The 24866-nt window shown below is 41.4% G+C and overlaps 1 protein-coding gene across 3 annotated transcripts; it reads right to left on the reverse strand.

Annotated features, from left to right (window-relative positions):
* Window positions 1-1218: 1218 nt before the first annotated feature.
* Window positions 1219-24491, reverse strand: il34 (interleukin 34). 3 transcript variants are annotated; one of them, XM_021617980.3, is made up of 7 exons: window positions 23904-24491; window positions 15170-15305; window positions 13430-13533; window positions 13166-13243; window positions 4383-4565; window positions 4125-4287; window positions 1219-1726 (listed from the first exon to the last, which is right to left on the reverse strand). In XM_021617980.3, the coding sequence occupies exons 2-7, from the start codon at window positions 15207-15209 to the stop codon at window positions 1680-1682; spliced, it is 615 nt and encodes a 204-aa protein (XP_021473655.1). In that variant the 5' UTR covers window positions 15210-15305; window positions 23904-24491; the 3' UTR covers window positions 1219-1679.
* Between the last annotated feature and the right edge of the window lie 375 nt (window positions 24492-24866).

The raw sequence follows: 24866 nt of genomic DNA on the forward strand, positions 1-24866 counted from the left end.
GGAAGACAGACGGACCACTTGTGCTAATTAGCTATCTAGCATGCTCCAATCACCTGTGTATAACGGAATAAAGCCGCCAGAAACGTGTTGTCACTGAAAAATACTGTCGGCTGCTTCTGTGATAAAGCTGGTTAAATAGTGTACAGTAAGTGTGTATTTTGCATTTGTGAAATTATTTTGACGTGACAATAAAAGGGCTTTAATGATTCTTGAACCATATCGAAATTAAGAATCAATTCCCGTTTAGATGGAGTATTTGGCTGTTTTGGCTGCCAGAGCCAGTCGACCTCTGAAAATATCAAGATCCTTGGACCATTAAGAATAAAATATATAGTTTACCTTTATTTAACTAGGCAAGTCAGTTAAGAACACATTTTTATTTACAGTGACGGCCTACCAAAAGCCCCCCTGCTGGGACGGGGGCTCGGATTAAAAATCAAACATTTAATAAAAATATCAAAACACACATCACGACAAGAGAGACACCACAACACTACATAGAGACCTAAGACAACATAACAGCAACACATGAAAACACAGCATGGTAGCAGCACAAATCATGGTACAAAGACAACAGCACAATGGGCAAGATAGAGACAATATACCACGCGAAGCAGCCACAACTGTCAGTAAACTGTCCATGATTTGAATCTTTGAATGAAGAGATGGAGATGAAAAGGTCCAGTTAGTGTTTTGTTGCAGCTTGTTCCAGTCGCTAGCTGCAGTGAACTAAGGATTCTAAACGGTAGACACCTTAAAGGAGTAGTTCGCTATTTTACAACTTGATGTTAGATATTTCCTCACCCGGAAAGTAGTCTATGGGTCAGGAAAAACGAATCCATGCTTCAGTTTTATTTAAACAGCCATTAGAAAACTACAGCTAACTTTAGCCATCGCTAAAGGAGGCTCGCTCGGCTGGTGCTAGCACATGCGCGGATCAAATACACTACTGGAACACCGATTAAGGTGTTTACATGTCCTAATCATTTGAAAGATTGCTCAGAAAACCAGCCGTTTTAAGTTTTTCCATTTTGACCTCAAACCGATTAAGATAAACAGAGTAAGGTGTGACATGATTATTGCGTAATCTGTCTACTGCCATAATCAGTTTAATATCCAATTATTAGTGTGCATGTAAACAATCTCGTTTACATAAACATCTGATGTAATCTGACCACAAGCAATCATACTGCAGAAATTAACTCGTTGAACCTGGAATAGATTTTCAGAAATAATATCTTTATTTCAGCATCGATGTGCATAATGCCAAACAAATGAGTGGCTGGAATTCACTGACTATGCCTGCAAGTCAGCAAAACACCTTAAAGCAATTGATAAAAAACAGAACAGAGAAAAAACATTTTTAAACAAACACATTTACTATAATATTCATAAAGACAAACAGTCAGAGATGAGAGTAGCTGGCTATGTTTGTGTTCTTACTTTTATGGGCAACGGTTGCTAATACCTATGTCAGCCATAAGTGTTCCCTGATTGCAAAAAAATATAAAATAATTAAAATAGAAATGCTCTCGCGCTCTGCTTGAGCATAGTCACCTGCCCTATACCATACAACTGTCTAAACACATCTAGAACCCGCAATCAAAACACAGAACATTAACATCAGTAGACAATATATTATAAATATACATATGAAAACAATAGCGCCCTTCTCAGGTTTACTGTAGTCTCTTTCTGCCCTTCCGCCAGTGAGGTAAGCCACAATCTGAGGGAAGAAAATAGTGACAGATGAATCATTATAAAATCATATCTAAATATTTCTGATAAAATCATACCAACTGTTTCTAATAATCCATGACACTATATGAAACTTTTTTGGGTCTGCTTTGAACCTCCTAGCCATGAAGTAAGCCCTTAACCTATTAACCCTTAACCTATTCACTATATTTTTGTGTTGCTATGTTATATGTTTTTTCTTCGTGGTTTTTATATTCATTATTCATGTTCCTCACATGAGTGCTTTATACTCCTTCCTGCCTTATATTTTCATATGGAAACTCTTCAATTGATTTGTTCACAGATATGCTATAGCCGCAAAACATCCACTGATCTCCCTGTAAAATAGGGAAAATATCAACCTTAAGAGGTGCTGATGCTATTAACCTGTGAAATGAATAGTGCATGATACAGACATGATAACAGGCCCTAACATAACATGTCTACGGCTCTATGTTATGTGTCAGTATGATGCACATAAAGACAAAGAAAACAGTAAGAGGACTGGCAAGATGTGTGGAAAGCAGCCAACACCGCATCTCTTCCCCTTTAAGATCGTGTTGAAATCAGTCAGTATGTTCTCTTTCCCACGGTCTGACATGACTTAGCTTTCTTTACATTAACTCAAAGTACCATCTGGGTTAAACTTTGTTTGACCAATCTAACCAGGCAACACATAGCTATGTTTTACCTATATAGGATGTGTAAATAAATAATAAATAGGCTAACAGGAGATATTGACAGGCATGTCCAAGTCCTTTTATAGCACAGACCTAAATGGGTATGACCTGGGCATGCACAACCATCTCTTTTCAAACAGTGTTGAATAAGAACATAGTGTCTACAGACACTGAAGAGACGCAATGAACACAACAAGCCCTTGTACAGTATGCCAAACCAGTTGAGTAGGTTTGTGTTGATGGGGAAAACGCCAACTTTTGGTATTTAGCAGTCAGACAACTACGCCTTATTTACTTTGAAGAACTACTAAAATAGTGATTTTGTCAGACTGCAAAGGCTCTATAGAGACGAGATGATGACTTGGAATGAAATAATAAAGTCATCAAATAAAACAAATATACACAACAACTTAAATATTTGATTAAAGTAATGTGAATAAATGATGGTTTATAAGTTATATGCTAATGGAAAATCACTACCAATTTGGGACTTTGATTAATTGTTTTATTCTGTCCAAAAGTATGTGGTCACCTGCTCATCGAACATCTTATTCCAAAATAATGAGCATTAATATGGTGTTAGATGAGGTTGAGGTCAGGGCTCTGTGCAGGCCAGTCAAGTTTATCCACACCGATCTCAACAAACCATTTTTGTATGGACCTCCGTTTGTGCACGGGGGTATTGTCATGCTGAAACAGGAAAGGGCCTTGCCCAAACTGTTGCCACAAAGTTGGAAGCACAGAATCGTCTAGAATATCGTCTGCTGTAGCATGAAGATTTCCCTTCACTGGAACTAAGGGGCCTAGCTTGAACCATGAAAAATAGCCCCACACCCTTATTCCTCCACAAAACTTTATAGTTGGCACTATGCATTTGGGAAGGTAGCTTTCTCCTGGCATCCACCAAACCCAGATTTGTCTGTCGGACTGCCAGATGGTGAAGCATCACTCCAGAGAACGCGTTTCCACTGCGCCAGAGTCCAATGGCGGCGAGCTTTACACCACCCCAGCTGATGCTTGGCATTGCGCATGGTGATCCCAGGCTTGTGTGGATGCACGGCCATGGAAACCCATTTCATGAAGCTCCCGACAAACAGTTATTGTGCTGACGTTGCATCAAGAGGCAGTTTGAAACTCAGTAGTGAGTGTTGCAACTGAGAACAGACGATGTTTACGAACGACGCGCTTCAGCACTCGGCAGTCCCTTTCTGTGAGCTTGTGTGGCTTACCAGTTCACGGCTGAGCCGTTGTTGCTCCTAGACGTTTCCACTTCAGAATAACAGCACTTACAGTTGACCGGGCAGCTCTAGCAGGACAGACATTTGACTAACTAACTGGAAAGGTGGCATCCTATGACAGTGCCATGTTGCTCTTCAGTAAGGCCATTCTACTGCCAATGTTTGTCTACGGAGATTTCATGGCTGTGTGCTCAATTTTATACACCTGTCAGCAACAGCTAAACTGAAAAAGCCAAATCCACAAATTTGAAGGGGTGTCCACATACTTTTGTGTATATATAGTGTATCATCTGACTTCTGTCACACTTTAACAAGTAGTTAAGACTCATGTTACAAGAGGAGGAATGAATGAAAACTGCATGTCTGGAAAAGTACTATCTTGATGGACAGTGGGTAATTGAATTAGAGAGGGCAGAGTTCAGAGGTAATGGAAGAGAGGAAGTACAGTAAGGGAATGAAGTGCACTCACAGTCTTGCTCTCTGTCTTCACTGGAAAAGCAGTCTTTGAAGAGACAGTGCATTGTCCGATAGCAGTTATCCAACAGAGATTTGGGGGTCACGAACCTCCAGCCTTTTGAGTCAATCTCCTTAACCCTTTTGTAGATCTCCTCTATTCGCTCTGGTGGCTCTCTCTGATAGATAAATATACATGGCCATTATGAGATACGTTTGTTTAAACAGAGATGGGTAGAACAGTGATTGTGACACTATGGCCGGTCTTACACACCTCATCAGTCTGTGGTGGGAACACCTGCTGGACCTTCCTGAAGAGATCCTCCAGGTCGGTGGTGTACTTGTAGGAGGGGTGTCTCACTGGCAAGACCCTCAGAATCCTCTTCAACACCTCCCGGTTGACCAACAGCCACACATCCTGCAGGTCCCCGTCTTCCAGATCCTCCACCCTCGCCCTCTGGACGGACAAAGAGAAGAGAAAGAAGTGTGGTAGATAGGAAGAGATAGTGATGTTTTATTTAACCCCTATCAGGGAGCCATACTGATCCCAAGGTCTATTTTACAGATGAGCCCTGAATTAAATCAATTCCAGAAAATACACACTTCAAAATATAAATACAAACTGCAAGCAGAAAGAAAAACAGGATCAAACAAACAAACACATTCATCATTAATAAGGTCCTCAATCAGCTTTCTGAACTTCCCTAGAGGCACCAAAACATCACATTTAAGAATTTGTAAAGATTGTTCCACAAATAAGGTTTAAGAAAACTAAAAGCTGATTTACCTAACTCACTAAAAACCAAAGGAACTTCCAGAGTTAACTATACCTGAGACCGGGTGTGGTAAGTCATATGTCTAAAGTTTAGTAAAGATATTAGGAACAGCCAGACTTTTTGTAATATGGCTTTATAAATGAAAACATAGCAATGTAACAACCTACGTGACATCAAAGAAGGCCAACCAACTTTCTGGTAGAGAATGTTGTGGTGAGTACTGACATTGTTACCTGTAATAAAGCTCAGTGTGCTATGAGAAACTGCATCTAACGGCTTTAATGAAGTGGCAGGTCCGTTCATTTAGATGATGTCGCCATAGTCTAGGACCAATAAGATCGTTGTCTGAACAGTCGGCTTTCTACTATTTAGCGAGAGGCAGGACCTATTTCTATAGAAGAAGCCCATTTTTATTCTCAGATTCTTAACTCATCAATATGCTTTTTAAAAGACATTGTCATCTATCCAGATGCCCAGATATTTGTAAGCAGGGACACGATAAATATGGACACCATCCAAAGTACATATGCTTAAACAAGACGTATTTTTATGCGCTCTAGAGGACAACATATAATTCGTTTTATCTGCATTCATTAATAATTTCAGGTCAATAAAGTTTTTCTGTAATACAATGAAGGCAGACTTGTAGTTCAAACAGAGCCTGATCAACCGTGGGGGCAATAGCATACGCAACAGTATTATTGGCATACAAGTGCAGGTAAAAAATATATATATTTTTTTTTACAGCAAGTCGATATTGTATGTAACAGTAAAAAGTACAGGATCCAAAATCCATCGCTGTAGGACACCTTTTGTAATATCCAGGAGACATGATTTAACACCATCAGTAGATACACATTGAGTTCTATCTGTCAAGTCATTTTTAAACCAGTTCTAGGCCAATTGAGGAAAGCCTCTGAATTAGCAGTGAGTGATCAACAGTATCAAAAGCCTTTGACAGGTCAATGAAGAGGGCAGCACAATGGTGCCTTTTATCCATACAGTTAAGCACATCATTTATAACTACGGATGCAGCAGACATAGTGCTATGACCTGGTCTAAAACCTGACTGATGTTCATTTAGAATACGTTTTCAAAAATAAGATCTTAGCTGAGAATTAATCAAGGATTCTAAATATTTTAGCTAGATCAAGAAAGTTTAGAAATAGAGCGATAATTATTTAGGTCACAAGGGTCACCACCTTGTGAAGGGTTAGTACATGGGGGCGCCTTCCAAACCAGTACCAGATATAATTGTTAGATAAATCATATGGGTTAATGATTCAGCAATCAGGGGGGCAGAGAGCTGCAGAGAAAATGGATCAAGCATATCAGCCCCAGTGGATTTTTTTTTGTTACATCAATCTTAAGCAAGGCATCTCGAACATCGCTGATAATAAATTGTTGTAATTAAAACAAAGATTCACTAGAAGTTGACGGGATAACTGTCGAGTCAGCTAGAGTCTGGCAGAGGGAAGAGCAGTTGATTGTCTGACCAGGGTCAATTAAACCACCATTTGTCTCAAATAAAAAGCCTGCTGAGATAAAATGATGATTAAAAGCATCACATAAGAATTAAATCAATCAATGAGGAGTTAACAGGGTTTTTCACATTTAGCCGTGTGGTTTTGAGATGAATTGTGTCTGATTAAAATCAATGCACATACTCTTAAATTGATCTGAGGCCGGGGATAGCCAATTCAGACTCAAATCCCCTAAAATGACCAACTCCGAGGACATAAAAGGTGTTAAACACTCAGATATAAAACCAATAGCATCCGCCATGGCAGCGGTGGGGGGGAAGGACACATCTACAACCAGGAGCAAAAATGTCTTGGAAACAGAAATATTTAAAGATTGGGACGCCATTAAATGTAATTTTACATAAATGGCAACCCCCCCACCCCTTTTTTGTAACCTGTCACATCTAAATACATTATAATCATTTACTTCAATGTCTTTATCAGAGACAGAACCCTTTAACCATGTTTCCGAGAGAACCAGAACATCAGGACACGAGTACTGTACCCAAATTTAAATTGTGTCCATTTTATCATTATTATTTTTATTTTACCCCCCTTTTTCTCCACAAGTTCTATCTTGTCTCATCGCTGCAACTCCCCAACGGGCTCGGGAGGTGAAGATCAGCTTCATGCGTCCTCTGAAACATGACCCGCCAAACCATGCTTCTTAACACCTGCCCGCTTAACCAGGAAGCCAGCCGGACCAATGTGTCGGAGGAAACACCGTTCAACTGATGACCGAGGTCAGCCTGCAGGCACCCGACCCGCCACAAGGAGTCGCTAGAGCGTGATGAGCCAAGTAAAGCCCCCCCAGCCAAATCCTCCCCTAAGCCAGATGACGTTGGGCCAATTGTGTGCCGCCGTGTGGCACTCCCGATCACGACCAGTTGTGATACAGCCTGGGATCGAACCCAAGTCTGTAGTGACGCTTTTAGCACTGCGATCCAGTGCATTACACCGCTGCGTCACTCAGCCCTGTGTCCATTTTCTTAACGTGCATTTGCCCAAACCCCCTGCGAGACTTAAAGTCAAAGAGGGTATTCAGCTCATTCCCATAAGAGCTAACAGACATAGGGTCATCTACAGCTATTTGTCAACTCCGCCAAAGGAGTTCAGCTGCTGCAGGGAACCAGAGTGGCTGCCAATGCTCCATTCTGGGTGTGCACAGGAGGCCTTGGTGTGGCTCCTGTTGCAAGGTTGGAGCTGCCATGGGGGGCAGTAGTGTCCAAGGCCAGTCCTGTAGATGAGAGTAGGGAGGGTAACCAAAACTAGCCTGAGAGAGAGGTTGTGGGGGTGCGAAGCTTCAAACTCTCTACATATGAGGGCTGATGATGTGAATGAAAACTCTTCTGGAGCAGGGTAGATATTACGATCTTCGCAAGGGGGAAGATGGTGGAGGCCCTCTCTATCACTCCCCTTAGTGATGTGGCCACCCTCTCCTGTTGGGTACGCAGGTCATGATGATATGGCTGGGGAAGCCAAGCTGGGACACAGTCAAGAGCGCCATAGCTCTCTCTGTTGTGGGGCGCCATAACTTTGCTACCCTTTTATTTGGGAAAAGTGTATTCTCCAATATAAACTTTCCATTGGAGTCCATCATTAATATAATGTCTTTGGAGGATGGCAGGAGTGATGTGAGTAACTACAGGGATGAGACGGGTGGAGGGGGTCAGCTGGGTTGGTGCATTGGTTGGTTATGTTGGTTGCTTGGTTGGTGGGTTATGATTCAGCTGTTGCCTTGGTCCTGAGTTTGTGTAACTCTTTGTAGAGTGGATTGTTGTGGCTGAGGAATTCCTGCCTTAGCTCATGTAGCTCCTTCTGCAGGTTCTGCATGTGGCTAGTGCTGACTGTGCTGGACAGTTCCTCTCTAAGTCTGCACACCTTCTGCAGGTTCTGCATGTGGCTAGTGCTGACTGTGCTGGACAGTTCCTCTCTAAGTCTGCACACTTCCACCCTGAGAGCCTGGTTGTCCTCCTCAACATTGTTCAATGCACACTGCAGCTCACGGATCTCATCCGTATGCCAAAGCACCAGGCTGATCTCCTCCTCTATAAGATAGTGGTACTTTCTGACATTTTAAGTTAATTGTTGGTCTTGTGGAGAGCTGTGTGCCAAGCATTAGGATCATCCATGTAGAACAGGAGGTCTCCTTTTATTTCCTTGCTCGCTTTTAGGATGAAGTCTGCCCTCAGAGTCTCATAGCAATTTATTTTTCCTGGCTCACTTGTAACATTTTTAGGATAGCCTCAGTCAGTATTCACGTAATAAGAAATTCCCCTTTCGACCACGGCCACAAATTCTATTGACCCCCAACAACGTTGTCGTTGTTTTTTTGTTATACAGAAATAACAAAACATGCCGAAAAGCTGCTGTGTTGTTCAATGTACATGTAACCAGGTCAAAAATATCCACCTACGTATCGCAATGCTCCCACGTAGGGAAATAGAGCCTGCGAGAAGAGCCCTGTGGCTTCAGGCTATGTCTTGGGAGAGTGGGAAATAGGCTACATGTACAGTGCCTTGCGAAAGTATTCGGCCCCCTTGAACTTTGCGACCTTTTGCCACATTTCAGGCTTCAAACATAAAGATATAAAACTGTATTTTTTTGTGAAGAATCAACAACAAGTGGGACACAATCATGAAGTGGAACGACATTTATTGGATATTTCAAACTTTTTTAACAAATCAAAAACGGAAAAATTGGACGTGCAAAATTATTCAGCCCCTTTACTTTCAGTGCAGCAAACTCTCTCCAGAAGTTCAGTGAGGATCTCTGAATGATCCAATGTTGACCTAAATGACTAATGATGATAAATACAATCCACCTGTGTGTAATCAAGTCTCCGTATAAATGCACCTGCACTGTGATAGTCTCAGAGGTCCGTTAAAATCGCAGAGAGCATCATGAAGAACAAGGAACACACCAGGCAGGTCCGAGATACTGTTGTGAAGAAGTTTAAAGCTGGATTTGGATACAAAAGATTTCCCAAGCTTTAAACATCCCAAGGAGCACTGTGCAAGCGATAATATTGAAATGGAAGGAGTATCAGACCACTGCAAATCTACCAAGACCTGACCGTCCCTCTAAACTTTCAGCTCATACAAGGAGAAGACTGATCAGAGATGCAGCCAAGAGGCCCATGATCACTCTGGATGAACTGCAGAGATCTACAGCTGAGGTGGGAGACTCTGTCCATAGGACAACAATCAGTCGTATATTGCACAAATCTGGCCTTTATGGAAGAGTGGCAAGAAGAAAGCCATTTCTTAAAGATATCCATAAAAAGTGTCGTTTAAAGTTTGACACAAGCCACCTGGGAGACACACCAAACATGTGGAAGAAGGTGCTCTGGTCAGATGAAACCAAAATTGAACTTTTTGGCAACAATGCAAAACATTATGTTTGGCGTAAAAGCAACACAGCTGAACACACCATCCCCACTGTCAAACATGGTGGTGGCAGCATCATGGTTTGGGCCTGCTTTTCTTCAGCAGGGACAGGGAAGATGGTTAAAATTGATGGGAAGATGGATGGAGCCAAATACAGGACCATTCTGGAAGAAAACCTGATGGAGTCTGCAAAAGACCTGAGACTGGGACGGAGATTTGTCTTCCAACAAGACAATGATCCAAAACATAAAGCAAAATCTACAATGGAATGGTTCAAAAATAAACATATCCAGGTGTTAGAATGGCCAAGTCAAAGTCCAGACCTGAATCCAATCGAGAATCTGTGGAAAGAACTGAAAACTGCTGTTCACAAATGCTCTCCATCCAACCTCACTGAGCTCGAGCTGTTTTGCAAGGAGGAATGGGAAAAAATTTCAGTCTCTCGATGTGCAAAACTGATAGAGACATACCCCAAGCGACTTACAGCTGTAATCGCAGCAAAAGGTGGCGCTACAAATTATTAACTTAAGGGGGCTGAATAATTTTGCACGCCCAATTTTTCAGTTTTTGATTTGTTAAAAAAGTTTGAAATATCCAATAAATGTCGTTCCACTTCATGATTGTGTCCCACTTGTTGTTGATTCTTCACAAAAAAAATACAGTTGTATATCTTTATGTTTGAAGTCTGAAATGTGGCAAAAGGTCGCAAAGTTCAAGGGGGCCGAATACTTTCGCAAGGCACTGTAGCTAGGTTTGTGGAAAACATTTAATCCCAGGTAAGACATTTAACATGTTTAGTACAGTTCGTTTGTAACACCACTCACTACTTATAGCTGTATAGTCCGTTTGTTTGTGTTGTTGGTCGGTAGCCAGCTTGCACTCACTCACTCAAGTGGCTGCTAGTATAGTCATGAAAAGAAGCATGAGGGAATCCCTACAATATTACGTTTTTCTAAGTAGTGAGAACGCTAGGGAGCAGCCAATGTTGGATGTTGTACTTTTCTTAAATGTAGAATTGTAAATGACAAAAACAAGCAAGAAAATTGCATTTGAAAAAGTTCAAGTTTTTGCTGTGAGCCAATGTGGTAACCACATGTTGTTTTCCCCACAGGCAGGATTGCGACATTCTATCTAATACCATCTGGGTCTATACATGATGGCCATAGAAATAAGAATAAATAGAATGGGCGTCCCCATTCAAGTCAATGATGGCATAATGGGTGGACTGGCGGCCATTGCGAGTGTACCCAAAGCAGGAAGTACAGGCAGGAAGTAAAAGCAGGAAATGTACCCATCAATTTGTTGAATCAACTTAAATTACATTACAAAAAATACATTCCATTGCATGAGCCACATCAGTTAGCATCATTTGAATGAACATTCTACATTACCATGGAAATTATTACATCATAACACAAGGAAGCCATTGCGAGTGTACCCATACCAGTCAAATTGCCAGGGTAAGAGGTTCCAAGCCCGTTCTACTCATTCTTATTTCTATGGTGATGGCAAGGTTTCTGAAACAATGCTTGGAGAATGCAGCCATTTTAATCTCCATGGTGACCTCTTTATTACAATGCACTCTGCTCTAGAATGATGTGCATGTGCCTCTTGATGAAAGCACTTATTACATGATGCACCTGTAGATCATTTCACTAATAGTGTGTAAAGTTGTCATCAAGGAAACGTGTGGCTACTTTGAAGAATCTAAAATCTAATATATATTTTGATTTGTTTAACACTTTTTGGTTACTACATGTTTCCATGTGTTATTTCATATTGTTGATTTCTTCACAATTACTATACAATGTGGAAAATAGTAAAAATAAAGACAAACCCTTGAATAAGTAGGTGTGTCCAAACTTTTGACTGGTACTGTATAACAAAATAATGTAACAAAAATATATATTTAAGGAGGAGCTCTTAAGTGCTACTGCTCATAGTCCCAGTTGGTACTGTATTAGATAGAACCAATGATTTATATATACACTAGATGACTGATAGGGGGTGCTGTGTTGAAGACACCGTGCCTCCATCTTGACACTCTCTCACCGTTGTACAAAATATTTTAGAAGCTATAGAAATGCATTTATTAATGTGTACATTAGTTTTTGCACACTTTTAAATTATATTATGTGAGCTAAACATAAAATATTTTCCTTCAAGTTAAATGTTTTTAGATGACTAATGTCACTGTCCCCACTACAACAAAAACATTGTTAAATACATGTCATTTTGTCCTTGATTCAAATACTGTAGAATTCCTTTCATTCCCATGGAGGACTGCTCCTACTGGGGAGTGCTAATATCAATGGCCAATACATAGCATCAGCAATCCAGGGTGTATACAAAGACAGTACTGGATGATGATATGCTGAAACTGCTTCTCCAATAGATATCCCTGATCACACTTGTAGGCAATGTCATGGCTAGCTAAAAGGCGCTGCATGGTCAATCTGACATCTGCATTGGCCGTGTAGTATTTACAGTGATATGGCCTCTGCAGAAGTCAGGGCATTCATATTTCTTGCACTTGGTGGAGCAGCACAGAACTGAATTTGTCAAGGAAGTGAGTTTGTGTTTATACAGAATCTCCCACGGCCAACTACTGTCAACCAATAATTTCAATGCGGAGCTATACAGAGGCATCAGCATTGTTACAACATTTGGGGGGTGCACGGCGATGCGGTAGAGAGCTCAATTTGGCCTCTGCATGCCTCCGGAGGCTTCGAAATTGCGTCACACCCTCCACAAGGAGCCTCCCACCAAATGTACAGATCAAGCATAAATTGGCTTTTAGCTAGCTAAGCTCATGTGTAGAAACACGTCATCGGGTCTAACGGTGGTCTCACATGTTCAACTACTTAAGACATAGGCTCAAATCTAGGTTGTGTCTTTACATTGAGAAAATCAACAACTTAGGGTACTTCTCAAACCCCGGCCTGGTCTGTTTCACAAGCGTTCCCGGGAATTCTCACGAAACTCTGTGGTTTATGTACATCATAGGATAGAGCGCCTGCCCGTGGGGAAAACAAGGTGTGGTTACCTAGATTACCCCTTTTCTGTATGACAAGAAAATCAACGACAAAGTTGGCTCTTTTACAAGGGGTGTGAAAGGGAAAATGTTTTTGTTTTCCCCAATTTGTGTGCGTGGTCGAGGAGAATTCCCTATTATTACGTGAATATCGACTTGGACTATGGAATTGGTTGCTAGGAGACTGATGTAGTGATAAGAGTAAAGATAAAGGAGGGAGAATAAGGAAGGAATGTAGACGAAGGGTGAGTGAGTGGGTGGTGTGACAAGTAGATTTTTTCCATGTTTTAAGTTAGATCAGTGGTAATGATAAGAAAACAAAGGGAGGGACTCACCAGCTTGCTGATATTGCTGAGTTTGAAGACCTCCTCATAGTGAACTCTGATGGTGTAATTAATGGGTAAATTGTGTTTCTGTTAAAAAGACAGGAAAAATGTTGGTGTCAGATTGTGTTTGTAGAAAAATACCACCTTTAATGTAATCTCCACATATATCAACTGTCAAGACTACTGTGTGTGATCCACACACTAGTCTTGCCTAATTTCATTAATATTCCAAACATGTTGTAACTGTCTCGATATATCCTGTCCCCTTCTTACCATGTTACGTCTTCTGCCTATGAGTTTGTTTTCCAATGTCTTCAAAGACGTGCACTGGGCAGTTCTGGGTGTCATCAAAACAAGAGGTAGTACACATATCAAACCTACAGGGGGCACAACATACATATGATATCATATAACATGTCACTCACTGACGCAGTTAAATATTCTAAAACAGTGTCGTAGCAGTATTGAAGTGGTATAATTGTGGTGAGAACTGAGCAAAGATGTTGAGACTGTCACAGTGCAAAGCCAGACCATAGCTCCTAGCTAGACCTTTGTGGTTGCTTTGCTAAAATGAATTATGATGAACCATGACCTCTTCTTTCCATCAGACTCATCATCTCACTGAGAATCCACCAATCTAAGAGAAAGCCCCAGCTGAGCCAGATTACAATACTGATTAAACACAACAATAATCTCCTCTAAAACGCTTTCACCTTAATCTGCATGTGGTCAAGTGCAGGAGACATCCAATACATTCATGGTCAGTGGTACATTTTTGCTATTATGTTTGAAAACAGCATTTTGGTCCTGTGGTCCAAATGCAGTCTGAGACAGTAGTACCTATTTTGACAAAAGGGTATTTTTTCTCAGGAGTAACTAACTCTGAACAGCACAGTTTCATAGCAGTGGTGGCATGCAGTCCAAAGCCAGTCTGTTGTGGACCACTGTGTGGTTAGATCCTGTGGCCGATGGCTTAGATGTAGATGATTGTATAGTGACTCCGAGTCAGCAAAATCCCCAAGACCTCACAGCACTCTTCACAAAGACCTAGGAATGTACCTCACTGCACTCAGTCTACAGTCAGGGGCTCAAATATCAGATATCTCACTTACCCTACCCCCCTCTCTTGCCTTCAATACACGTTCTTCCTCTCATTTTTTTGTCAAGTGTGTGTATTTCTTTCTCTCTGTTACAGGACGTGGTTAGATACATCGGTTTAACAGCTTTTTTGGAACAGAAACCAGACCTACGCAATACTTTTTTTTGTTATCTCTCTTTCAATCTGAGATAGGAACTGATCAGACCTATGATGTCTTCTACTGTCAATCCCCTATACACTTTCTAGCTTGAGCTCTCTGAAATATACATTGTTTGTCTATGATGAGTCATGGTTACAGTTCTTCAGTTTAAGGGGGGGGGGGGGGGGCATTGATCTCTTTTACAAAAACCCTTTAGGGGTTTCTCCATAGCAGAACAAACTTTGTGTAAACTGTGATGAAGGTCTATTGTCTGAAACATCTGTGGTCCATTAAACCCTTTGTAGAATATACAAGAATGTCAGTGTGATTAATTTTATTTTACTAACATATGGTATGCAAACCAGGGTGCCCAATGGGAAAAGGTATGCATCATTCGATTTATTACCACTCTCCAAAGACAACTGGGGCTCAGTTGCTGGTACTATAAACTCCCAACGGTCTCTACTGACAGATGTATTTCTTCACACTATTAAGGGTCCTCTTAGCGCTCAGTAGGTGTATAAGTGGCTGAAGTGATGGGGCCTCACCCAGCCCATTGCAACACAAACAAAAATTATTCAAGAAACCAGGAATAACATTCATAATCTACTGGTACACATAATCTCAGTTCTGATCCCACACCACTACATCCCCACAATATGTCAAATATCTAGCATTTGGCCTGACACGTAGTTCCCAGGGCACTTGCTGTAGGTTAGAGTGACGTCTGCAAGCCCTCCAATTCTTCACACAAGCACCACAGGACTTCTCTTACCCAATAGAGCTCCCAGGAGCCAGGCTGTTGACCGGACCATACTCCAATTTATGCCCGTTTAAACACGCTGGAGGCCTCCGACTCAGATCACACACTTTTCCAGAGCACCACAAGGTCCTTCTCGCTCCTTGTTAGCCTGTAACAGCAACACAGACAGGCATTTTTAACAGTTCAACATTGACTGTCTTCACTGGTTTCAATCAGATTTGTTCTGAATAGCTATAAACACCACAAAACCCTTGTCACGTTGAAAGAACAGGAAATAATCAATGTACAGTATACGTTGACATTTGATGACAGACGTATGTGTACATCGACGGCCACCAACCACTTAATGTCAAAAGGAGAAGTTTGAATTTTGAAACGCAGTATTGATAAAACCGGCGCATAGACAAAGCTGCGGGAAGATGTTTGGGGGTGGGGGCAAAACATTTTTTTTTGCCAGCGCTACAGACGGCTATATCGTGGACACCCTTTCAAATTAGTGGATTAGGCTATTTCAGCCACACCCATTGCTGAAAGGTGTATAAAATTGAGCGCACAGCCATACAATCTCCATAGACAAACATTGGCAGTAGAATGGCCTTACTGAAGACCTCAGTGACCTTCAACGTGGCACCATGCTGCCACCTTTCCATCAAGTCAGTTCATCAAATTTCTGCCCTGCTAGAGCTGCCCCGGTCAACTGTAAGTGCTGTTATTGTGAAGTAGAAATGTCTTGGAGCAACAACGGCTCAGTCGGTGCCGCACAAGCTCACAGAACGAGACCGCCGAGTGCTGAAGAGCGTAAATATCGTCTGTCCTCAGGTGCAACACTCACTACCAAGTTCCAAACTGCTTTTGGAAGCAACGTCAGCACAAGAACTGTTCGTCGGGAGCTTCATGAAATGGCTTTCCATGGCTGATCAGCCGCACACAAGCCTAAAATCACCAAGCGCCGGCGGGAGTGGTGTGAAGCTTGCCTCCACTGGACTCTAGAGCAGTGGAAACATGTTCACTGGAGTGATGAATCACACTTCATCATCTAGCAGTCCAACGGTGAATCTGGGTTTGGCGGATGTCAGTAGAAAGCTACCTGCTCGACTGCATAGTGCCAACTGTGAAGTTTGGTGGAGGAGGAATAATGTTCTGGGGCTGTATTTCATGGTTCGGTTTAGGCCCCTTTAGTTCCAGTGAAGGGAAATCTTCATGCTACAGCAGAAAATGACATCCTTGACGATTCTGTGTTTCCAACTTTGTGGTAACAGTTTGGGGAAGGCCCTTTCCTGTTTCAGTGTGACAATGCCCCGTGCACAAAGTGAGGTCCATACAGAAATTGTTTGTCGAGATCGGTGTGGAAGAATGGGACTGGGCTGCACAGAGCCCTGACCTCAACCCCATCGAACACCTTTGGGATGAATTGGAACGCAGACTGTGAGCCAGGCCTAATCTCCCAACATCAGTGACTGACCTCACCAATGTTCTTGTGGCTGAATGAAAGCAAGTCCCCACAGCAATGTTCCAACACATAGTGGAAAGTCTTCCCAGAAGAGTGGATGCTATTATAGCAGCAAAGGGGGGGGGGGGGGGACAACTCCATTTTAATGCCCATGATTTTGGAATTAAATGTTCGACGAGCAGGTGTCCACATACATTTGGTCATGTAGTGTATATGGCCAAAAGTTTTGAAAATGACACAAATATCAATTTTCACAAAGTTTGCTGTTTCAGTGTCTTTAGATATTTTTGTCAGATGTTACTATGGAATACTGAAGTATAATTACAAGCATTTCATAAGTGTCAAAGGCTTTTATTGACAATTACATGAAGTTGATGCAAAGAGTTAATATTTGCAGTGTTGACCCTTCTTTTTCAAGACTTCTGCAATCCACCCTGGCATGCTGTCAATTAACTTCTGGGCCACATCCTGACTGATGGCAGCCCATTCTTGCATAATCAATGCTTGGATTTTGTCAGAATTTGTGGGTTTTTGTTTGTCCACCCGCCTCTTGAGGATTGACCACAAGTTCTCAATGGGATTAAGCTCTGGGGAGTTTCCTGGCCATGGACCCAAAATATCAATGTTTTGTTCCCTGAGCCACTTAGTTATCACTTTTGCCTTATGGCAAGGTGCTCCATCATGCTGGAAAAGGCATTGTTCATCACCAAACTGTTCCTGGATGGTTGGGAGAAGTTGCTCTCGGAGGATGTGTTGGAACCATTCTTTATTCATGGCTGTGTTCTTAGAAAAAATTGTGAGTGAACCCACTCCCTTGGCTGAGAAGCAACCCCACACATGAATGGTCTCATGATGCTTTAATGTTGGCATGACACAGGACTGATGGTAGCGCTCACCTTGTCTTCTCCAGACAAGCATTTTTCCGGATGCCCCAAACAATCGAAAAGGCAATTCATCAGAGAAAATGACTTTATCCCAGTCCTCAGCAGTCCAATCCCTGTACCTTTTGCAGAATATCAGTCTGTCCCTGATGTTTTTCCTGGAGATAAGTGGCTTCTTTGCTTCCCTTCTTGACACCAGGCCATCCTCCAAAAGTCTTCACCTCACTGTGCATGCAGATGCACTCACACCTGCCTGCTGCCATTCCTGAGCAAGCTCTGTACTAATGGTGCCCCGATCCCGCAGCTGAATCAACTTTAGGAGACGGTCCTGGAGCTTGCTGGACTTTCTTGAAGCCTTCTTCACAACAATTGAACCGCTCTCCTTGAAGTTCCTGAGGATCCGATAAATGATTGATTTAGGTGCAATCTTACTGGCAGCAATATCCTTGCCTGTGAAGCCCTTTTTGTGCAAATAAATGATGATGGCACGTGTTTCCTTGCAGGCAACCATGGTTGACAGAGGAAGATCAATTATTTCAAGCCTTTTGAAGCTTCCAATCAGCATGACATAGTGATTTCCAGCCTTGTCCTCGTCAACACTCACACCTGTGTTAATGAGAGAATCACTGACATGATGTCAGCTGGTCCTCTTGTGGCAGGGCTGAAATGCAGTGGAAATGTTTTTGGGGGATTCAGTTCATTTGCATGGCAAAGAGGGACTTTGCAATTAATTGCAATTCATCTGATCACTCTTCATAACATTCTAGAGTATATGCAAATTGCCGTCATACAAACTGAGGCAGCAGACTTTGTGAAAATTTATATTTGTGTCATTCTCAAAACTTTTGGCCACGACTGTATGTATAAATATAAATACAGTATATATAAATACAGTATATATATACAGTGCCTTGCGAAAGTATTCGGCCCCCTTGAACTTTGCGACCTTTTGCCACATTTCAGGCTTCAAACATAAAGATATAAAACTGTATTTTTTTGTGAAGAATCAACAACAAGTGGGACACAATCATGAAGTGGAACGACATTTATTGGATATTTCAAACTTTTTTAACAAATCAAAAACTGAAAAATTGGGCGTGCAAAATTATTCAGCCCCCTTAAGTTAATACTTTGTAGCGCCACCTTTTGCTGCGATTACAGCTGTAAGTCGCTTGGGGTATGTCTCTATCAGTTTTGCACATCGAGAGACTGACATTTTTTCCCATTCCTCCTTGCAAAACAGCTCGAGCTCAGTGAGGTTGGATGGAGAGCATTTGTGAACAGCAGTTTTCAGTTCTTTCCACAGATTCTCGATTGGATTCAGGTCTGGACTTTGACTTGGCCATTCTAACACCTGGATATGTTTATTTTTGAACCATTCCATTGTAGATTTTGCTTTATGTTTTGGATCATTGTCTTGTTGGAAGACAAATCTCCGTCCCAGTCTCAGGTCTTTTGCAGACTCCATCAGGTTTTCTTCCAGAATGGTCCTGTATTTGGCTCCATCCATCTTCCCATCAATTTTAACCATCTTCCCTGTCCCTGCTGAAGAAAAGCAGGCCCAAACCATGATGCTGCCACCACCATGTTTGACAGTGGGGATGGTGTGGTCAGGGTGATGAGCTGTGTTGCTATTACACCAAACATAACGTCTTGCATTGTTGCCAAAAAGTTCAATTTTGGTTTCATCTGACCAGAGCACCTTCTTCCACATGTTAGGTGTGTCTCCCAGGTGGCTTGTGGCAAACTTTAAACGACACTTTTTATGGATATCTTTAAGAAATGGCTTTCTTCTTGCCACTCTTCCATAAAGGCCAGATTTGTGCAATATACGACTGATTGTTGTCCTATGGACAGAGTCTCCCACCTCAGCTGTAGATCTCTGCAGTTCATCCAGAGTTATCATGGGCCTCTTGGCTGCATCTCTGATCAGTCTTCTCCTTGTATGAGCTGAAAGTTTAGAGGGACGGCCAGGTCTTGGTAGATTTGCAGTGGTCTGATACTCCTTCCATTTCAATATTATCGCTTGCACAGTGCTCCTTGGGATGTTTAAAGCTTGGGAAATCTTTTTGTATCCAAATCCGGCTTTAAACTTCTTCACAACAGTATCTCGGACCTGCCTGGTGTGTTCCTTGTTCTTCATGATGCTCTCTGCGCTTTTAACGGACCTCTGAGACTATCACAGTGCAGGTGCATTTATACGGAGACTTGATTACACACAGGTGGATTGTATTTATCATCATTAGTCATTTAGGTCAACATTGGATCATTCAGAGATCCTCACTGAACTTCTGGAGAGAGTTTGCTGCACTGAAAGTAAAGGGGCTGAATAATTTTGCACGCCCAATTTTTCAGTTTTTGATTTGTTAAAAAAGTTTGAAATATCCAATAAATGTCGTTCCACTTCATGATTGTGTCCCACTTGTTGTTGATTCTTCACAAAAAAATACAGTTTTATATCTTTATGTTTGAAGCCTGAAATGTGGCAAAAGGTCGCAAAGTTCAAGGGGGCCGAATACTTTCGCAAGGCACTGTATATATATATATACACATATACGCACTGAACAAAAATATAAATGCAACATGTAATGTGTTGGTCCCATGTTTCATGAGCTGAAATAAAAGATGCCATGCGCACAAAAATAGTATTTCTCTCAAATCTTGGCACAAACTTGTTTACATCCCTGTTAAATGAGCAGTTCTCATTTGCCAACATAATCCATCCACCTGACAGGTTTGGCATTTCAAGAAGTTGATTAAATGACATGATCATTACAAAGGTGCACCTTGTGCTGGGGACAATACAAGGCCACTCTAAAATGTGCAATTTTGTCACACAACACAATGCCACAGATGTCTCAAGTTTTAAGGGAGTGTGCAATTGGCATACTGACTGTGGGAATGTCCACCAGTGCTGTTGGCAGAGAAATTAATGTTAATTTCTCTACCATAAGCTGCCCCAAAAGTTGTTTTACAGAATTTGGCAGTAAGTCCAACCATGTAACCATGCCAGCCCAGGACCTCCACATCCGGCTTCGTCATCTGCGGGATCATCTGAGACCAGCCACCCAGACAGCTGATGAAACTGAGGAGTATTTCTGTCTGTAACAAATCCCTTATGTGGGAAAAAACTCATTCTGATTGGCTGGGCCTGGCTCCCCAGTGGGTGGGCCTTTGCCCTACCAGGCCCACCCATGGCTTCGCCCCTGCCCAGTCATGTGAAATCCATAGATTAGGGCCTAATTTATGTATTTCAATTGACTGATTTCCTTATATTAACTAACTCAGTAAAATCATTGACATTTTTATTAAATGTTTTTATAGTACCAGTCAAATGTTTGGACACACCTACTCATTCAAGGGTTTTTCTTTATTTTTACAATTTTCTACATTGTAGAATAATAGTAAAGACATCAAAACTATGAAATGACATATATGGAATTATGTAGTAACCAAAAAACTGTCAAACAAATCAAAATATATTTAACATTTTAGATTCTTCACAGCCACCCTTTGCCTTGATGACAGCTTTGCACACTCTTGGCATTCTCTCAAACATCTTCATGAGGTAGTCATCTAGAAAGCGTTTCAATTTTAACAGGCGTGCTTTGTTAAAAGTTCATTTGTGGAATTTCTGTCCTTCTTAATGCATTGAGCCAATCAGTTGTGTTGTAGAGGTGGTATACAGAAGAGCTCTATTTGGTAAAAGACCAAGTCCATATTATGGCAAGAACAGCTCAAATAAGCAAAGAGAAACAACAGTCCATTATGACTGACATGAAAGTCAGTTAATACGGAAGATTTCAAGAACTTTGAAAGTTTCTTCAAGTGCAGTCGCAAAAACCATCAAGCACTATGATGAAACTGGCTCTCATGAGGACTGCCACAGGAAAGGAAGACCCAGAGTTACCTCTGCTGCAGAGGATAAGTTCATTATAGTTAGCAGCCTCAGAAATTGCAGCCCAAATAAATTCTTCAGAGTTCAAGTTGGACCGCAGGGTGAAGGAAATGCAGCCAACAAGTGCTAAGCATATGTGGGAACTCCGTCAAGACTGCTGGAAAAGCATTCCAGGTGAAACTGGATGAGAGAATGCCAAGAGTGTGCAAAGCTGTCATCAAAACAAAGGGTGGCTATTTGAAGAATCTCAAATATAAAATATATTTTGATTTGTTTAACACTTTTTGGGTTACTACATGATTCCATATGTGTTATTTTGTCATTTTATGTGTTCATTATTCTAGAATGTAGAAAATAGTAAAAATAAAGAAAAATCCTTGAATGAGAAGGTGTCCAAACTTTTGACTGATACTGTATATATACAGTTGAAGTCGGAAGTTTACATACACCTTTGCCAAATACATTTAAACTCAGTTTTTCACAATTCCTGACATTTAATGCTAGTAAAAATTCCATGTCTTAGGTCAGTTAGGATCACTCATTTATTTTAAGAATGTGAAATGTCAAAATAATAGTAGAGAGAATAATTTATTTCAGCTTGTATTTCTTTCATCACATTCCCAGTGGATCAGAAGTTTACATACACTCAATTAGTATTTGGTAGCATTTGCCTATAAATTGTTTAACTTGGGTCAAATGTTTCAGGTAGCCTTCCACAAGCTTCCCACAACAAGTTGGGTGAATTTTGGCCCATTCCTCCTGACAGAGCTGGTGTAACTGAGTCAGGTTTGTAGGCCTCCTTGCTCGAACACGCTTATTCAGTTCTGCTCACACATTTTCTATAGGATTGAGGTCAGGGCTTAGTGATGGCCACTCCAATATCTTGACTTTGTTGTCCTTAAGCCATTTTGCAACAACTTTGGTAGTATGCTTGGGGTGAATGTTCATTTGGAAGACCCATTTGCGACCAAGATTTAACTGATGTCTTGAGATGTTGCTTCAATATATCCACATATTTTTCCTCCCTCATGATGCCATCTATTTTGTGATCATGATGCCATCTATTTTGTGAAGTGCACCAGTCCCTCCTGCAGCAAAGCACCCCTACAACATGATGTTGCCACCCCTGTGCTTCACGGTTGGGATGGTATTCTTCGGCTTGCGAGCACCCCCCTTTTTCCTCCAAACATAACGATGGTCATTATGGCCAAACAGTTCTATTTTTGTTTCATCAGACCAGAGGACATTTCTCCAAAAAAGTACAATCCCCATGTGCAGTTGCAAACTGTAGTCTGGCTTTTTATGGTGGTTTCAGAGCAGTGGCTTCTTCCTTGCTGAGAGGCCTTTCAGGTTATGTCAATATAAGACTTGTTTTACTGTGGATATAGATACTTATGTACCCGTGTCCTCCAGCATCCTCACAAGGTCCTTTGCTGTTGTTCTGGGATTGATTTGCACTTTTTGCACAAAAGTACATTCATCTCTAGGAGACTGAATGCATCTTCTTCCTGAGTGGTATGATGGCTGCGTGGTCCCATGGTGTTTATACTTGCGTACAATTGTTTGTACAGATGAAAGTGGTCCAAGGATGAACCAGACTTCTTGGCTGATTTCTTTTGATTTTCCCATCATGTCAAGCAAAGAGGCACTGAGTTTGAAGGTAGGCCTTGAAATACATCCACAGGTACACTTCCAATTGACTCAAATGGTGTCAATTAGCCTATAGGAAGCTATCTAAAGCCATGACATAATTTTCTGGAATTTTCCAAGCTGTTTAAAGGCACAGTCAACTTAGTGTATGTAAACTTCTGACCCACTGGAATTGTGATACAGTGAATTATAAGTGAAATAATCTGTTTGTAAACAATTGTTGGATAAATTACTTGTGTCAAGCACAAAGCAGATGTCCTAACCAACTTACCAAAACTACAGTTTGTTAACAGTAAATTTGAGTGGTTGAAAGTGGTTGAAAAACGAGTTTTAATGACTCCACTTCACATGTGAATCCAAAATACCTTTGAATTCAGGAATTCTCACATCTGGAGGCATGACAAATGTGAATGGGGTGTGAATGATGTGATCATTCATTCACGTGAATTTCCATGATCAGTTCCAAAAAAAATACAGAAACTTATGACAAAATTGACAAGAACATTAAATCACACATTACAGCTGTAACTTGGAGAAAAGTAGAGGACAGTGCCCCAAACATAACTTACATATATCACATGTATGGACATATGTTATATGACAATTATATGACAATAAAATGCATAGCAAATAGAGTAGGCATAGCCAACACTGGCAAATAGCATGTATATATATCCTATGGATCCCAAGGGTCTTCATTATTTAACCATATAGCCTACAATATCAAAACAGCACCTTCGGCACCAGCGTCCATATTAAATAATAGCATTTCTTATAAGGCCATATAACTGAAGTTGGCTAAGCGCAGCAATACATAACACATCCAATATTTGCTCAAGACATTACAAATATCACTTCCATATTCACCTGCACAATCCCAGCAGTAACTCCACATAAACTCGCAACTTCAACACTCTGTGATCTTCAGAATGACCATCAGCAGCAGCGACCAAAAGCACACATGGTTCACACAAACGACTTACTTACAAGGCTGGGAAACCACGCGTGCGTGACTGGTCAGTGATATTGAAACAATGTCATCTTTAATAGATGACCTGCGCGCAGCAACACCCAGAGTAAAACCCCCGTTTTAGGCGAACGCGAATTTGGGAAAATCCCTGAAGCCTCACTTTCTTTGGCCCAGAACTCCAAAACGAGAGAATATTGATCAATTGCGCAATGTCCATATGGTCGTCTCCAGCTCCACCTTGCAGGCGCAAATTGTCAGGTTTTACTTTCACTTTCCATGCACTGCGCCATAACTCTCCCAAATAATAATCTCATCCCCGACTACACTGCCCTAAATATTTCATTCTAATTCAGTATCCTAATACAAATTCAAAATTATAGAATTCAAAACAATTTGTTGGCACAGATATCGCACCATACTCCACATTCAGCACCTTAGGCTTAAAACTTACTCCATGTGCTCAACAGCCACGCGGCCATTTATTCACAATCACACAATTTCATGACATTAACATCACCTATCTTCTAGGGCACAGAGTTCATTGTGAACAAATAGACTGACTGCTGAGTGACCAACATATGCCTACTCAGGACAGCTAGGGTACCAAACTGTCCCACCACAAACGCCCACGTGGATCATCATGGATTTATTTGGGCTTTATCCTGCGGTACTGAGGTGCAGCATGAATGAGACTGGAAAATAATACTGCAATGGCTACAGGATTTGTTCATGGTTTTGGTAAAATTTCTGAAGCTGAAATGGGGCTGCGAGTTTGAGACAATTACAATATTATGGAGGACATTCATTTGCCAGCTGACCCAAGTGGTTAACTTATCATCATCCATTAGTCAGCTGTAAAA

This window comes from Oncorhynchus mykiss, chromosome 2 (genome assembly GCF_057628025.1).
Source record: "Oncorhynchus mykiss isolate SJ-2025 chromosome 2, ASM5762802v1, whole genome shotgun sequence".
In the NCBI taxonomy this organism is placed as follows: Eukaryota; Metazoa; Chordata; class Actinopteri; order Salmoniformes; family Salmonidae; genus Oncorhynchus; species Oncorhynchus mykiss.

Coding starts and splice junctions, on each gene's coding strand:
- il34 (XM_021617980.3), bottom strand. CDS start 15,209: ATGGTCCGGTCAACAGCCTGGCTCCTGGGAGCTCTATTGG. Junction 13,534..15,169: donor GCTCCTGGGAGCTCTATTGG/GTAAGAGAAGTC, acceptor TGCCCCCTGTAG/GTTTGATATGTGTACTACCT. Junction 4,566..13,165: donor TCAGCAATATCAGCAAGCTG/GTGAGTCCCTCC, acceptor TTGTCCGTCCAG/AGGGCGAGGGTGGAGGATCT.